At 41.9% G+C, this 18,352-nt stretch overlaps 1 protein-coding gene across 1 annotated transcript; it reads right to left on the reverse strand.

Moving 5' to 3' along the window:
- Positions 1 to 172: 172 nt before the first annotated feature.
- On the reverse strand, positions 173 to 7,940 carry LOC124556792 (neuropeptide SIFamide). Its single transcript, XM_047130803.1, has 4 exons — positions 7,902 to 7,940; positions 5,727 to 5,868; positions 941 to 1,017; positions 173 to 268 (listed from the first exon to the last, which is right to left on the reverse strand). Exons 2-4 carry the CDS (start codon positions 5,866 to 5,868, stop codon positions 260 to 262), a joined length of 228 nt encoding a protein of 75 aa, XP_046986759.1. The 5' UTR covers positions 7,902 to 7,940; the 3' UTR covers positions 173 to 259.
- Between the last annotated feature and the right edge of the window lie 10,412 nt (positions 7,941 to 18,352).

The raw sequence follows: 18,352 nt of genomic DNA on the forward strand, positions 1-18,352 counted from the left end.
CATCCATTATTTTTCATCACAAAACCACTGCAACTGCCTGCAGTTCTCATGTGAACTTTGTGTTTTAATCTCATCCAGTTACTTCTAAAACGCTGTTTAAAACCTGTACGTGGGTATGACAGGAGAACAAGGGAAAGATGTATTTCATCAGGGTAGTTAAAAAACACTTATCTTCACTATGCAGAAAGCAGTTTATTTGAAGTACTATAAGTTCAGATTACATAGCTAAACATTAGTCACGCAGTCCGGTGTGGCATCCTCACTTTTCCTGAAATAGAAAATAAATTAAATGTTAAAATAGCACACTTTTTTCTCTTAATCATTATAGTAGTGTTTGTCGAAGAGAAAAACATGTTTCATGAAACTGCACTTATACACCGAATGTATGTTACATCTGTTTGCCTATACTGAAAATAAATCGGCAAAAAAACAATAATAATGACAATACCAATTTATCTGTCCATATATGTGCAATACGTACAGATTACAAGTAACAGAGGTATTACACAAAAGACAATAAATGTACTATGTAAAATCTGAAGACTTAAAAAACATTTTTATAGTGTCCGTTAACTAGTGGGATACACAGTAAAGAAGAACGTTTAATATCTGACAATACAAAAGTATTTCTAACTACGTAGCTAGTGGCAACTTGTTGGCTTCTATTTGACCATAGGGCGCAATTGTCCTTGAGAGAATTATGAGGCTATTTTTATAAACTGCCATGATAACATAAAATCACAGTGAAAAATTAAAACTGCTACGAATGTTTTCAAAAATTTATGTCTGAATACTACACGCTCTGATACGACGGAATGTCTAAAACTATAGTGTCGCACAGAGCTTCAACAAATACTAATAATTGCAGAGAAAAATATATTGAGTTTTACTATGTCATATCGAACTTTGTTAAGAATGGTGTGTTATCTGATTTACTTACGTTGTTCAGCCAAGCTGCGCAGGCTTCTGCTGCGATCTCACATACGGCAGACACGGCTGTTGAACTGCCAGTGTATTCTGCAAAAGACAGACACGTATTATCAGTTCACTCTGTCCATTACGGTGGCAAAAAAAAAGAGCGCCGATCTAAATGTACGTCACACTCTTCTTTCGAATGAGAATTTGCAACCCCACTAAGTGCTCCTTTTGAACTTTATTCATAGATACTCGATTCGGCATTCATTAATTCTTAGTATAAATCCTGTAATGAACTAAGCAGAAAATGCAGGTTGAATGTTACAACGCACAAGGCAAAGGAAACGTTCTGAACTGTCAGCCTCTATACTGGAGTAAGTTTAATCGATGTAGTTGGTACTGAAATTCAATAGAAGTTAATATTCACTGTTTTGCACGCCCCAAATATATGACTCTGCAAACTCTTGCGACTACGTGAGATCACTGCCAAAGTTAGAAAAATAAAAGGAAACTGCTTTTTATCGTCAGTGTGCCTGTTTACGATTCGAATGTTCACTAACATCTCATTTGGCAGTAACTGCTTATCGTAGCCTTTTATAAAGGACTGTAGTATTTCGAAGAAATTCATCAGGATGGCCGAGAAGGGATACAGTGTTGTAAAAAGGTAAATCTATCCTCAACTCAAAGGGCGGCTCGTGGCATAACTAGGCATGACCCTGTTCAAGTCCGAACTGACATACACAGGCAGTTGTTGACGGAATTACTATTACTGTTTAAAGTGGGCTCGGAACCACAAAATAACTTAGCATTTTTCACTTATGCAGAACTTCGCTAGGGGAAAAGAATCCATTACTGCCAGAAAAAAATCGTAGGACCGACTGAAGGTTGAATTCTGAAGCTTTGTAGTGTCACACTTACTCATTGATCTACCGCCCGCCCCTGGTAGCTGACTGGTCAGCGCGACGCAGTGCCATACCTAACGGCCCATATTCGATTCCCGGTTGGGTCGGAGATTTTCTCCGCTCAGGGACTGGGTGTTGTGGTGTCCTTATCATAATCATTTCATCTCCATCGACATGCAAGTCGCCGAAGTGGCTTCAACTCGACAGACTTGCACCAGGCGAACGGTCCACCCGACGGGAGGCCCTAGCCACACGGCATTTCCATTTCCATGGATCTACCAAGCCACATGCCCTGCCGATCTACAAGTCAGTTATACAGTTGCATAGTGTGTAAGGTCATACGCTTTTTTAATAGAAGAAAAATGGCGTTAGAAACTAATGCTACCATTAATGAACAAATTCTCTTTTTTATTTTTTTCTGTCTTAAACTGTGCAGCGACCTAAGTTTCACCTTAGGTAGCATAGGAATTTTTCAGAGCTCAGATAACTAAACATCTAGACTCTACCTCCTGCGTAGTGTGGCACTCTAAGACTTGATGTTTTACGAATACATTTAGAGTAAAGGTTTAGCATTTCGGTTGGTTTGATATTGTACAGAACCATCTGTCGGCGCAGATAATCGTCTGCTGAGTCCCTAAGACGGCTACTTCTTTTCGTGAAACAGTTTCATCAACATAGGCCGCTGCAAAATTTAGCGATTTTTTATGGAATAATTCTAGAAAGTTTCGACAAAGTTTCATTGTTGTTTCGCTGCGTTCCCATTTTCCGTGAAAACTACAGCAACAAACCACCGGCGTGGACTTCCTAGCTTTAAAACTAGATCAAAGAACTATTCCAGCAAAAATAAAGCGTTTCTGAGAGGATGACTATACCTACCTTACCTGACTTCAAGCCTGGGTTCTGTCAGCTTGTTACAGAAATTACCTTAGTATTATCTCTCCTATCGTGTCCTGCTCTAATACTAGACAGCACTTACTACCAAATACGATCTTCTACATCTTTATGAGTCGCTATAGTAGCACTAGCTGTGGAGAGTATATAAACCGTGTCGGAGGGTCGCGGGAAACAGTACAGTTTTTGTCGTAATGCGTGAATGGAGCGATTTATTTGACGTCCAAAAGGGCATGATCATTGGATTTCGGGCCAATAGTGAAATTTATTGCCGGCCGGGGTGGCCGAGCGGTTCTAGGTGCTTCAGTCTGGAACCGCGCGACCGCTACGATCGCAGGTTTGAATCCTGCCTCGGGCATGGATGTGTGTGATGTCCTTAGGTTGGTTAGGTTTAAGTAGTTCTAAGTTCTAGGGGACTGATGACCTTAGAAGTTAAGTCCCATAGTGCTCAGAGCAATTTTTTTTTTTTTTAATTTATTTCCGCAACGGCTAGTCACACTTATAAACTGCTCTGTTGTCGCAGTGGTGAAAGTATATCGTGCATGGCAAAATGGTGCTATCCAAAACCGTTCTGAGGCAGCTGTGGTGCACCAAGGGTCATAGATGACAGTGGTGAACGACAGCTGCAGAGATGTGCAGACGTGCAACTGACCACCCAGATAAGCTAAGTGGCTACCAAACGTGTCTCCTCAACGACCGTTCAGCGAACATTGCTGTTAATGGCCTCCGCAGTAGGCGCCTGGCTCAAGCACCCATGCTGACTGCTGTTCAATGGCGAGGAAGGCTGGAATTTGCACGGGAATACCGCAACTGGTCGTCCATTCAGTTTTGTGCTCCATCGGATAGATGGCCATTGGCGCGTACGGCGTGAAACGTCTGAAAGCAAACACCCTGCAACAATTGTCGCAAGGGTCCAGACTGGAGGACGGAGCGTTGTTGTCTGTGGAATGTTTTTGTGGCTTTCCGTGGGTGATCTTGTCATTCTGGAAGGCAGACTCGGTCAACACATGTATGCATCTATCCTTGGGGCCATGTCCACCCCTACATTCCGTTTGTTTTACCTCGGCACGATAACATGCAACGTCTCGCACAGCACGTGATGTACATACGTGGCTCAAAAAGCACCGGGATGAGTTAATCGTACTCCCCTGCACACCACACTCCCTGGATTTAAACTCAATCGAAAATCTGTGGGACCATCTCGATCGGGATGTTCACACCGTGGCTCCTGAACCGAGAAATCTAGCGCATTGGCCACGACATTGAAGTCGATATGGCTACACATCCCAAACGGTACCTTTCAGAACCTCACTGACTCTCTCCATGCACGTCTCGCGCTGCAAAATTTGGTTACTCAGGCTTTTCATGCATGATCACTTTAATGTGACTGGAAAGTGTACACGTCTGTAACGTTGCTCCACCATGTCACGGTTTACTAATTTCCGCGGGGGCAAAACATGTCTCAGTATCTTCAACAGCAATTGGAAGCTGGTTTAAGAACCGTCTCTAGATTATGATCCTCGAAGCCTGTAGTCTGAGACATGTTTCCGATCGTGTCAGGAAAGTAATTGCATTGTATGAATGTTGGACTCATATTAAAAATTTTCCGCAAGTCATCTGTAGCTATAGAATTTTGCAACAGCCAGTCTTTTCTTTTAAATCGCTGAGAACCAAATGTAAAAGTGGGTTCCATTCTGACAACTGATAGTTATCAGCCATTACAAAAATTGAACAGATTCGAGTTGGATTCCTGCTATCTTCTCTTATAATTGCAGAGCTCTCTGCAGAAAGGATTCAGCACATAAAAATTGAGATCACGTCCGCCCTACAGACTCTGAGGGCTAAAGGAGGATGGTACGTAGATAGTAGCCTTCTCTTGAACTATGTGTACACAAACATAGGAGGTTGCGGCTCAAATTATCTAACGAGGTGGCACATGGGCGCGACACTACATCCGCATTCGTTAGGACGTCGGTTCGAATCCCCATCCATATTTATGCTTCTCGTGTTCTCTCTAACTCGGTTGGATGTTTTGGGGAAGGAGACCAGACAGCGAGGTCATCGGTCTCATCGGATTAGGGAAGAACGGGGAAGGATGTCGGCCGTGCCCTTTGAAAGGAACCATCCCGGCATTTGCCTGGAGCGATTTAGGGAAATCACGGAAAACCTAAATCAGGATGGCCGGACGCGGGATTGAAACGTCGTCCTCCCGAATGCGAGTCCAGTGTCTAACCACTGCGCCACCTCGCTCGGTCTCTCTAACTCGCTTAGGGAAAATACCAGGAGGCGGCCGATTTTTTCCCCAATCTGAGCGTTTGCTCCGTTTGTAATGACTCGTAGTGGGCGGGACGTTAAAACTTAATCTTCGTTCCTTGCCTCCGGATCAAATTGACGAAGTGAAGCAAAGAAAATTCGTTGAGCATTGTGGTCTAAAACTGGTCATACACGCTACAATCAGCCTCCAAACGGTCTTCTCCTTTCTGTGTGAGTTGTTGTAATACCGACTCGCTCGTGTGGTGTCGATCAGTGTTGTTTATCACACTCTGAAAGACCGATCATATACTTTTGGTGCTAGCTTTTCTTTTGATTTTGACGTCAGTCAAAGCGCTACCACCATCTCAAGCAATTTTTTCCATAAGAATGACTTATGACTTTCGAGGTATTTGCTTGGTTTGCAAGAAAATCACACCCACCTCCACCCTCAAACGTTCTTTAACCATCGACGACCAACGCCACTCCATTTCATCAAAGTCATGTTGCTAATCCCTCGAGCTAAGCAAACGTCGAGACAAAACAACTGCTTAAAAAAATTTTATTCATTATTAGGCTCCTAAACTTTCCTTCGTACTTCATTACCCCCCCCCCCCCTACTTCACGTGCCTTGCGCTACTATCAATTGCCTTTGTTTCAAGGAATGTTATCACTGGCTGGTTATGAAGTTAGATCCCAGCGAACGATTCTTTATGTGCACGGACTAGCAGGTTTGGGGAAAGGTACGTGTTAGAAATTATTACTGACCAACGGAGTTTCTCTTGCCGAAGATGCTGCCGTTGAAAGGTGGTCTGCGGAAAGTTGCTGCGGCGGCGGAGGCTGTGCCCGCAAACACCAAAAGCGCCACCACAACGGCCACCAACAGACGGCTGCACACTGGACTCTGCATCTGAAACACATACAGGGCTCCAGCTACCGGCTCTCTGTACTTGATTCAACATAAAAGTAAGACAGAGCGCAAAAACAATATGCACGCCCCAGTTTTCTTAGCAGCACTCTAAAACTTACTATAGAGTCACAATTGGCATCAGTCGAGTCATACAAATACTTTTGATTAGCAATTTCTGCTTATGGGAAATGAAATGATCACATAGGCTCAGTCATATTCATAGCAAGTGGCTGACTTCGATTCATTGGCAACATAATGGGAAAATGTAATCAGTCGGCAAAGGAGATTGCTTACAAAGTATTCCTGTGTTTTATCCTAGAATATTGGTCAAATGTGAAGAACGTATACAAAGCAGAGCGCATGAACGGTCAGAGGTTTGTATGGCCTCAGGGAATGCTGAGAAAACTGAACTGGCAGACACATAAAGATAGAGCAGAAAGAGGGTCAACATCTTTCTTTTTATTGCAGACCTTGATTTCAGCTAACAGTGCAATTATCGTCAGTGCGTTATAGGTAGTCATGCAGACTCGACGTAATTATAACAACACATACTCCAATATAACTTAGGCATGTACAAACATTAATCCAACTGATGCTGCTATTTACAGATCTATATAAAAAAGACATATAATAGTACGACGGATGCTGATCTTTCCGTCATGGATTACATCACGGTCGTTGGGCACAATCATTCCCATGCAATCGACCATGAATCATACAGCTGATTTCTAGCTGGTTGAATCAAACATTGTTGCGATTTGCTGTTGAACATTAAGTATAACTATACTGCAAGGGAATCAGGTACTGAGTGATACGTGCAACAGATCTCCCCTTCGGTAATGCTGCGTGTCCCAACATCAGAAGGCAACATGTAACTGCTGCATGAGCACGACAGAATGGAATCGTGGAAGATTTGAGACATACGTCCACTGGGTCTCCACCGGTCATCGACAAGTATCAGCCTGATCAGACTGAGAGATTTCTGTTTACACTGCAGTAACAATTCCTGTATCAAAATTCATAAGTTTGGCGATCTAGGACAGCGCCATGCCAAATACGGATCGTAAATCTCAAATACTGCAGAAAATACAGAAAGATATTTTATTAACGTGAGACCAGATCAGTCCAAAAGCTTTAGAGGCTACACGAAGCGTCACATGATTCAGTTAGACTTTATCTTTTCGTAGCTAGTAACTGATGGTTTTCTTTGCTCACTAAGATGATTGCTAATCTGAAGAGCACTAGGGCAGCTAACTTCGAAATTTAACGGAACAGAGTTCCCGTCAACCGTCGACTGAATACGTCCAAAATTTTAATGTAGTTGAGGGTACCTACTGTCTAACGGAGCAAAATCTATACTGTTGAAAACGTATGATGATTTCAGCTGTTCAGAGAGCTAGAGAAGAACCCTGTCTCATATATTTACGTAGCATCTGGCAAAGATTCAGAAATTAAACTCAAGACGTCGAAAATTTCTGTGAAACCGGAAAAGTCAACAAGAAGACATTAGCTGTTTCACCGAGCGATGTGGTGCAATGGTTAGCAACTGGACTTATACTAGGTCAGTTGACGGTTAAAAATCCCCGTCCTGTTATCCAGATTTAGGTTTTGCATGATTTCCCTAAATTGTTTAAGGCAAATGCCGGAGTGGCCTATTTCCTCCCCCACCCTTTCCTACTCAGAGCTTGTGCTCAGTATCTTGGTCGACGGGACGTTAAACTCTAATCTTCCTTTTTTTAACTGTTTCCGTAATATAGAAGTATATTTTTTACTAAAGGAGAAAAGGAAGTTCATATCAACAGGTGATCCTGAGCGAACAACTTTGAATGTATCTTATGAGGCACAACAGACGAAGTTTTAAAGGAGGCGAAAGAGTTTGTTACTCAGAGACTCTAGTAGCAGGAGAATGTAATACTGCTTGGTGTTGGATCACTGTACACTCACAAAACTATGAAAAGGGTGAGGTTTCCAGTAAGTGTTAGAAATCCTGAAATGTGTTCGACTCGAGCAAAGTCGGACAACCTGCTGCTTACCACGGCTGGCGAGTTGTCGGCTGGTGGGTGTTTGCAGCGGCGACTGGCTGTTGACTGACCATCGGCCGCAGCCCTCCAGCTTTTATACACGCCGGCTGATAGCACACTTCATTCGATTATAGGAGACTATTTCCTTCGGCGCCTCCTGGGTGCGCAATTTTCCCGCCGACCAACCGCAGGGTGTGGGCACAGATAAAGCATTATAGCTCCCACGCTGCGAGAAAAAAAAAAAAAAAAAAAACAATGAACAGAAGTTGGAGCAAACTGAAGTCACACACAATGAAAAACGAAAATCATCAGGTTCATTTCAGATTCGTACATATGTTCATGCATGTCCTGTGTCGTACGCATTATTTCTTTGCTCAACAGATGGCGCAAAGCATGCATATAACCGTATGACCAAAACTAACTTCTACAAAGACTTCAAGGACTTAACAAAAGTATAGACAGAAACAGACACGTGGCTACACACGTATTCAGCAACCTGACAAAGCATATTAAATGCCTTATGGATAATATTAGGGAGTTTTACATAGAATTAAAGGACTTTCTGTTGGGTAATTTCCTCACTTTATCTATCCTATCTTCACAGAAACTCTTAATATGAATGTTTAGAAAAGATGTGTGTGAAATCTTATGGGACTTAACTGCTAAGGTCATCAGTGCCTAAGCTTACACACTTCTTAACCTAAATTATCCTAAGGACAAACACACACACCCATGCCCGAGGGAGAACTCGAACCTCCGCCAGGACCAGCCGCACAGTCCATGCTGCAGCGCCTTAGAATGCTCGGCTAATCCTGCGCGGCTGAATGTTTAGAGTTCTTTTCTAATTAATATTACCAGTATAATATAATATTACATAATCTGTTGTTTCAAGGTATCGCTCTTAAATAAACTTTACACTCTTGACCTCTTTCTTTATCACAGATAACCCTTTCTCGGGGATCCATGGACTGCAACCAATGGAATGAATGTAATGTAAAAGATCTTCAGGTGTAAATATTATACATGCTTTACCGTCCTCTAAAATCACTCCTCTTTTTAACTCGAATTAGGCGAATTTTGTATCATGAGTTTTTTATTTAGCTGTATTCTTTTTCATTTCTTCACAACATATTTTAAATTTTTTCAGACCGTTCTCTTTCTCACTAAAGATTATACGACGGTTGCCCAGAAAGTAATGCACTGCATATTTTTCTTCAACAGTTCTTTATTGAACATAATGAGAATTATACACTCGAAAGAATGATGTTTTATTTACACACCCTATTTTTCCACGTAATCTAAAAATGGCCCTGAGCACTATGGGACTTAACATCGGAGGTCATCAGTCCCCTAGAACTCATAACTACTTAAACCTAACTAACCTAAGGACATCACACACATCCATGCCCGAGGCAGGATTCGAACCTGCGACTGTAGCGGTCTCCATGTAATCTCCATCCCGTTGTACAGGCTTCTTTCAGCGCGAAACAAGGGCGTGTATGCCCTGTCGGTACGAACCCTTGCCCTAGTGGCGGAGCCAGTGCTTCACTGTATGAATCACCTCCTCATCGTCTTCAAAATTTCTTCCACGAACAGCGTCCCTTAATGGTCCAAACAAGTGGAAGTCCGAGGGGGCTAGGCCAGGTGTGTCAGGTGTGACAGCCGTGGATGGTCTCCCCGACCGCTGCAAATCGCGGAGCTCCGCCGAACAGCCTTCTGATGACTTTGAACAAGCGTTTGTGAATATTCCCCACAGTTACTTTCTCTGCAGTGAGAAATTCATCACCTACAGACGCCATTTTGAAACTGCCTGCAGTGACGCTACCTGTCGGTTGTGATGGAAGCTTGGCGCGCTCAATCGGGACATTTCAAATAATACATACGTAACGTTTCACATTCGTAGCATTGTTTTCGGCTGAGAAAAAAAAGAAATGAGTTTGCATTGCTTTCTGGGCAACCCTCGTACATACACAACCTGACAAAAAACGGGGAGCATCCAAAAGACATGGCTGGATGTAAATTTAATTTTATACACATACACACCATCGGCTTGCATGTAAATGATTAGAGTTACAACTCTCTGGGACATGTTAAACGGCCACCAGAGTGCATTATTTTTTCTCGGTTTTAGTGTTACTACTAAGCCTGGTAGAGTATGTAATGTGGTGCACAGCCTCAGATGTTGATTCATCACTACGAAGGACACGGGGATGCCGCCTACTCGTCTGAGGTCGAGTTATCAGCACCTGACACAATTTTAAAGGGACGTCATTGTGGGTCTTCAGTTGGCCGGCTGGTCGAATCGTACAATATCCTGATTTGTATGGCATTCAGATATGACAGGGGCTCAACGTTGCATTGCGTGGCAAGGTTCGAGTCCTCCCTCGGGTATGGTTGTGCGTGTTGTTCTTAGCGTAGGTTAGTTTAAGTTAGATTAAATAGTGTGTAAGCCTAGGGACCCATGACCTCAGCAGTTTGGTCCCATAGGAACTTACCACAAATTTCCAAATTATTCGTCGTCAGGGTTCTCATCGACCACGTCTTAACCACCACAAGCGAAGATTGCCGTGTTGTGCACCACGCACATCGTAACCCCTTCACATCTGCGCCCCCCATTCGAGAACAAGTAATGGACAGTGTGCAACATTCTGTGCCATCCTACACTAATGGTCAAGACCAGCGGCAGCCCTACTAGGGAATTAACGTCCCGTGTGTAGGTTGCCGTTAACATCACAATACAAACGGCTGCCTTTGGAGTGGTGCCGTGATCTGGAAGCCTCAACTGCTGATAAATAGTTTCGCAGTGTGGTCAGCGATGAATCGCCGTAGTGTAGACTTCCCTGGACGGTGAGGGTGGCTTCGACCTGGGAAGAGGTCCCATTCTTCCGATGTTTTAGAGAGGCACAGCGATGTTACTCCTGGGTAAATTGTGTGGTGAGTCATCGAGTATGACTTCAGATCACGGCTGGTGATGATTGGGGAAACTCTGGTGACACAACGGTACGTCACAGACTTCATGATTCCTCATGTGTCACCTCTCAGGCGACAGTATCGTGTTGTCATTTTTCAACGTGATAATGCTCGTCCACTAATGGCACGAACTGTCTGAGTGGTGTTGAGTTCCTCCGATTGCAGCATTATCCCCATATGTGCCCCGGATGGAACATTTGTGAAGCTTTATCTCTGTGTCAGTATTCAGGATATCAAGGATCAGTTACAAGCGTTGTGGACGAGCTTACCTCAGGAGAGGATCGACGGCTTGATGACACCCTACCGAACCGAATCAGTATTTTGTAAACTTTACTCGACATTGTAATAACTGAAATAACATCACATACACCCTTAACTCGTGAAGTTCCATTTCGTTTCCTTATTAATAATAAAATTAATTATAAAAATTGATGAGACAGGGTGTTTACATAAGAAGTAAGTCCGATGTAGCGTACTTGATGCTGAATTCCGTCCAGCGGTTGACTGCTGTATTTAAAGAGAATACGGCACGTGGGAAATGCATAATCATCGTTCCATACGATTGCTGTAGGCCGCAAACATTTTGAGATTTAAACCTACATAAGTGCCAGCAAATGACACGCTACGACGTGTCACATGGATCAGGATATATTCGCACCTTTTACATAGACCTCCATCAAAAAGCTCTTTTTTCATAGTATGCATTTCCAGATAATATTCTTGTGGAGCCTATTCAGAGATACGCATTTTGAGTTTGCCTGCACTATAGGAGTCAACAACCAACTCCAAGGAACTATTGTATTTCTTGACTCTATACAGGGTGAGTCAGGAGGAAAGGTACATGCTTTGAGGGGTGATAGTATTAGTGGTTCTGAACAAAAAACTTCATATGGACGTATGCTCTATTCCGAATGGTTTCCGAAATAGAACACGTGTAATATCACTTTTGTATGTTTTTCCTGCATAACTCGAAAATCGCACCCTCCAGGAATACGTGTCGCAGAACAAAACTAAACTATTTTAAATTTCCTACGAAAAAGGTTCTATTCACTTTTTTCTCTAGAACTAATGGTTTGTGCAAAGAGAGCGCGAGAATGTTGAAAAACTCGCTCGAAGCGCATGCGCCGTAGCGTACGTAGTTTTTATAGGCCAATCTGACGTAGTTTCCCGACTTAATAGACCACAAGTTCAAAAATGGCTCTCAGCACCATGGGACTTAACATCTGAGGTCATCAGTCCCCTAGAACTTAGAACTACTTAAACCTAACTAACCTAAGGACATCACACACATCCATGCCCGTGGCAGGATTCGAAGCTGCGACCGTAGCGGTCGCGCGGATCCAGACTGAAGCGCCTAGAACCGCTCGGTCACACAGGCCGGCCAGACCACAAGTGTCCTGTATCAAACTGTTCGTCTCAGCTTGCTCTTCACTACTGTGGTACATTGTAAACAGCGACAATGTTCGATAGTACAGAAAATAACAACTTGTAACAGTGATTTCTGAGGATTTTCTTGTGTCATTGCCTGACCGATTGTTTTCGGGTTTCCATTAGAGTTCACAGTTCCATTTCTTTTTTTCAAAAATGGAACCATTCATTGCGCCAGAACTCGAAAACGCACCATGAAACTGTGAGAAGTCATAGATAGTACTCCATAGGACTCAGTGGCGAGTAGAGACGAAATTACCCTTATTTCAAGAAATAAGAATTTTTTTTTTTTTTCAGAGGGGGGAAATGTTTCTCGCCTATTCCTCCAACAGAATCACACACATCCATGCCCGAGGCAGGATTCGAACCTGCGACCGTAGCGGTGGCGCGGTTCCAGACTGAAGCGCCTAGAACCGCTCGGTCACACCGGCCGGCTATTTTACAGTTAATGACAAACAATAGATCTGATCTATTTAAGGAAGTCCACAATGAAACTAGTATCAGCTTGAGGTGGCTGTAGCAACAGTGAGTGCCAAAGTACAAAGCGCAAGTAACACAACGTAAATCTTCAGTGAAGTAAATAAAGAGGCAGTAGTATCATATCTCAGGGGACAACTAGAAACCATTAGCTCTGGACATGAGCTTGTGGAGGAACAGTGGCACAGGTTTCGATAAACAACTGACCAAGCACTGCATAGATACGAACAGAGTATAAGAGCTCATCGTATTGAGTTTCTGTAACGAAACTTCTCTAGAAAGAGCAACACTGCACAATAGATGCAAAACAAACATAAGGTTATCGGTAGACAGATACTAAATGAAAAGCGTTTGGCTATCAGAACCGCGATGTGAGAAGACTTTAACGGAAACCATAGCAGATTTGTATAAAACCAAGAGAAATTCTCGTCACATACAAAGGCTGTCAGCTGCACCAAAGTTAGTATCCAGACACAAATGGATGATAGAGTAACTGAAATTGAGGGTAGTAAAGTTAGTAACTGAAATTGAGGGTAGTAAAGTTAAAATAGAAAGGCTGAACTTTACAATGGAAGATATAGGAATGTAGCCCTCACTGCAAAGACATTAGTGTCAGCAGTGGTGAGAAAAATGTGAAATCCCTAAAACTGAACAAGGCTCATAGGCCTGATGAAATATCTATCACATTCTATATAGATTTTGCGACTCAGTTAGTTTCTCTTTTAACTATCGTACGCCGTAGATCCGTCAATCAAAAAACTGTGCCCAGCAGTTGGAAGAAATCACAAGTCACATCTGTCTATAATTAGGGTACAAGAAGTGTTCCACAAAACTACCGTCCAGTATCATTAATATCCATCTGTTGTACAATCCGAAAACATATTCAGAGCTCGAACGTAATTAGGTATCTGCAACAAAATGATCTCTTCGTGCCGGTGGTCATGGCCGAGCGGTTCTAGGCGCTTCAGTCCGGAACCGTGCTGCTGCTACGGTCGCAGGTTCGAATCCTGCCTCGGGCATGGATGTGTGTGATGTCCTTAGGTTAGTTATGTTTAAGTAGTTCTAAGTCTAGGGTACTGATGACCTCAGATGTTAAGTTCCATAGTGCTCAGAGCCATTTGATCCCTTCGTCCAAGCAGTACGGATTCCGAAAACAGCGATCATGCGAAATCCAACTCACGCTTTCCTTACATGAAAGAAAGCCATGGATTAAAGCTAACGGATAGATTAAGTATTTCTTAACTTTCGAAAAGCATTTAACATAGCACCACACCAATGCTTATGAACAAAATCACGAGAATATCGGCTATCTAACGAAATCTACGGCTGAATTGAGGATTTGTTGCTAGGAGGTACGCAGAATGTTATCTTGGATGTACAGTCAATGACATATGTGGAATAATTTCAGGCGTACCCAAGGGAAGTCTGATGGTACCCTTGCTGTTCATGGTGAATATTATGAATAACCTGGTTGTAGCTTTAGACTTCTTACAGATGATACAGGTATCTGTGTAAATTACCACACAAAAGTGGTGTAAGTTGTGTCTGAACAAATAATAGTCAACTGTACTCAAACTACAACGCATTTGTATAAGCTTCTTACAAATGTTTAAAAGCAGTGTGCAAACGTTTTCAAATTTAAGCCACTTGAACAGGTAATAAACATCATCTTTCTCTTCCTTCTTGTCGTATCTGTTGTCCTCTAGCTTAAGCGCTGTGGTATATTCAGGGATAATTAGTTCCAGAATATTTAGGATGTATGGGCTAAGCAGGTTTCTTGAACACAGAAACGCTGTGAAATCATCGTTCTCCTTTAGGAGTAAGTTAATGGATGTATTCAAAGTACAGGTCGATGCATCAATACTCAGAACTTACAGTATACATTCACTGCCCTCACACAAGCTAACAACGAGCACTCTCACTCTATATTTATCGGGTTTAGCATGAAGGATTATTACCTCGTTCACTGTGGCATGAGCGATAGGAACGAACTAATTGTAGAGCTTAGTATATTTTATTCTTTAATACCTGAAAAAACAAAGACGATATAAATCAATTTTTTTAGAGTTCCACACATTGCTGGATAGACAAATCATTCACCCTGTCATGTAAGACCTCTCAAAAGCTAAATATGTCGTAACGCATAGCAACACTCCCTGCTGAAAGTTAGTCATAATGTAAATATTAGTGATGATAATGAATAAGAACAGCAGTGGCAGTAAATGCATCAGCGTGGGAATGATCTTGAATAATGAGGTATACCCAGTGGTGGCTTTCTAAAATTCTTGATATAGTGATACTGAGTCATATTATCCCTGGACGAGTGGATTTACCTATGCAATACTTCAGTGTAAATTGCCTCCATCCTCCAAGGAAATGCTCAATCTCCCTCAGTGATACTAGGTGCTAATACGATCAGTGCAAGAAACTTCCCATTAACAAATTGGTTCAAATGGCTCTGAGCTGTATGGGACTTAACTTCTGAGGTCATCAGTCCCATAGAACTTAGAACTACTTAAACCTAACTAACCTAAGGACATCACACACATCCATGCCCGAGGCAGGATTCGAACCTGCGACCGTAGCGGTCGCGCGATTCCAGACTGTAGCGCCTAGAATCGCTCGGCCACTCTGGCCGGCTCCCATTAACAGTTAAACTGTTTAATAACAGAGAGTGAACCCATCTACAGGAACATACTTTTAAAAATCTAATGTTTACCAGTTAAGTGATCCAACATGATCTACACATTTGGCTGAGCTGGCAGGTATATGAGTATTTATTCTATGAGAGAATATGGAGCAATTCGTTGGAGTTTGTACACCAAACCATTCATCCACCAGAAGAAAGGATCGCTCAAATATATGATTCATGCTGTGCATCAATATACATAGATATGTATGAACGAACTGAGCCAGATGTAGGCGTAGAATACGCGTTTACTTAAGTATTAGCTGAGTACCTGGTGCTCCTCTTGTATATATTTATTTCAGTTCTGTTAGTCAATCTCCTCTTTCTCCCTCTCTCTGCCCATCTCCTCTGTCATCCACTCTGTCCATTTCCTTCTCTCTCTTCTCTCTGTCCACATCCTTCACCCCTACCCTCTATCCAACAGCTCTTGCCCCTCCCTCTGTTCATCTGCTGCTCCCCCTCTCTCGGTCCATATCCTCCTCTTTCCTTTCTATGTCCATCTACTCTCCTCCCTCTCCCTGTCCATCTCCTCCTCTTCCCTTTTTCTGTCCATCTCATCCACGCCCTCTTTCTGTCCACCTCCTCCTTCTCTCATATCTCCTGAACTGCGTGTCATAAAGAGATGTAATTTTGTGCGTACATTCAGCTTTAGCAGAATATGTGGATACTGTCTGCTGAATGTGTTGCGAATAGAGTTAGGGGTAAAGAAGCAATAAATCTAAACGCCATGACATGTTGCGTGATGCGACAGTTTTACTGCATGGACAGCGAAGATGTAGTAAGTAAAAAACTTTTCTCCTTTCATCATTTTGCAGAGTTTATCAGTTGTAAAAAGTTTCGTAAAGATTTGACATTATGTTTAAAAATTTGTTGCAACTCACTAAATCCTCTCGTTCTCAAATAGTGGATGTGCACATAGTAGCTATACATTACTAAACGTGTACATTATGCAACAAATAGTGCGGAACTATGGTATAAACATAATGAAGATTGTATAAACATTGTGTTCATTCCTTTAAAACGTTTCACATAGCACAAATCACCAAGAAAAGCATTTTCGCAAGTATGTTAAAGTTCAAAAGTCAAAGATCAAACAGCTTTGTCGCAGAGTAAATATTTTTCCTTAATTCGCGTAATGTTCTTCAAATCAATAAGTATCTTGTACTATGCATTTCTAAGGTAGGCTATGTTTTTCCTTAGGGTTCAACATATTTTCCTTATAAAATTTCATCAAAATCGGTTTACCGGGTTAGTTATAGTAAATTTAAACGTCAGGCATGATGCGGCAGTTTTTCACGCATATAATTGTTTATGACGTTCTGTACCCCGAATTATGTATCGTAGATGGATATTATTAGCAGGTACATTCAGTGCTCTATGTGGACACTGCCTGCAAAGTATGTCACGAATACAGTTAGTATCAAAGAAGTAATAATCTGAAGCGTCATGCCTGATCCGAAAATAAACAGTGTGAGCAAAGTAAGCGATAAACTTTTTCCTTTCATCATTATGTGGGTGGGGGAGGGGAGGGGGGAGAGTGTCAGCGAGAAAAAATTTCGTAAGGATTTGAGATCATGTGTAAAGTTTGTTGCAACTCACTAATCCTCCCACTCTTAAACACTGGATGAATAAAATCTATGTATTTGTGCATTATGGCCTACACCTATTTTTCACCCCCACCCATTTTTTTCCCCACAGCGAATCTTTCCTGACAGTGACATGTGTACCAAGTCTGGTTGTAATCGGTCAAGTGGTTTTGGAGGAAATGTGGAACATACATACGTACATACATTTTTATAATATGTGTAAATATGAATATCTTTTCTTTCTGCGGCCCGATTTTGAAGAAATGTAGCCTATACAGCTGAAGCTGAAGCTACAAGTGGGAACCCCATAAAAATCCATATAGTAGTTTTCAAGATTAGTGTGTTCAGACGGACAGAAAATAAAGCTTTGGTGTAGATTTTAAATCGCGATATCTTCTTTTTCTTTTGAAAAGTTACAGCCATATGGTGCCCCAAACTATGCTCAAGTTCCCAGTGAAAACCTCATGAAAATTCGTCTCTAGGTTTTGAGATTAGAGTGTTCAAAGACTAACATATAGACACGACGGTATTATTGATTTGTTATTAGTATAGATGTTATACATCCTGCTACACGTAATAGCCTACAAATAAAGACAAAAGTGTAAGACCTTCCTGTATGTATTTTTATTCTTCTATAAAATACTTTGTATTCTAATGTAAAAGCATGGTCATCAGCATTACCAAGTGGACGAAACATCCCCACCATAATGACCTCTTAGTAACCGACTGGTCCTGAAATGGCACCGAAAACTGGAAGAAGAAGAAGAAGAAGAAGAATGGATCACTTTTTCCCAGTAATATACGGACTGTAATTATTGGCCCATCTGATTGTGCCAGGGCTAACATTGTCATGTCATAGCTAACACATCGTGAAGAGATCCACTTCCAGCATATGTATATATTTCCAAAAACATTATTTCAGTCCAAATATCAGCTATTACAAGAGATTTTACCCAGTGTAACCTACCAGACATTCAGCGAAAGCAGTGATATCCCATCACTTGAAAAAGTTAAGCCTGAGAGTGTATTCATATATAACGATGTTGCAGTGAGAAATCAGGATCAAATACCGAAATATTTTTGTTTCGGATGCCATATGGAAGTTGATGTCTTTTATTTGAATCAAATATAGTATAAGTTCCTGTAGCAGTTGGCAAGGGATAACGCGGACCTTACTAGCGCTTTCAAACAGGATAATATGAATTTAAAACATGTTTATCAAATGCTCATAAATACTGACATGACATTCAGTGAATTTATTACTGTATGTGGAGATTACTGGAACCACACGTGGTATGAGGATTTGGCTGCCC

Source organism: Schistocerca americana, chromosome X (assembly GCF_021461395.2).
Source record: "Schistocerca americana isolate TAMUIC-IGC-003095 chromosome X, iqSchAmer2.1, whole genome shotgun sequence".
Lineage (NCBI taxonomy): Eukaryota > Metazoa > Arthropoda > Insecta > Orthoptera > Acrididae > Schistocerca > Schistocerca americana.

Bases quoted from the DNA above. Each gene is read 5' to 3' on its own strand.
- LOC124556792 (XM_047130803.1), bottom strand. From the start codon at position 5,868: ATGCAGAGTCCAGTGTGCAGCCGTCTGTTGGTGGCCGTTGTGGTGGCG. The intron at 1,018-5,726 runs GTCAGTAATAAT...TGTCTTTTGCAG, and splicing joins CGGCAAGAGAAACTCCGTTG to AATACACTGGCAGTTCAACA.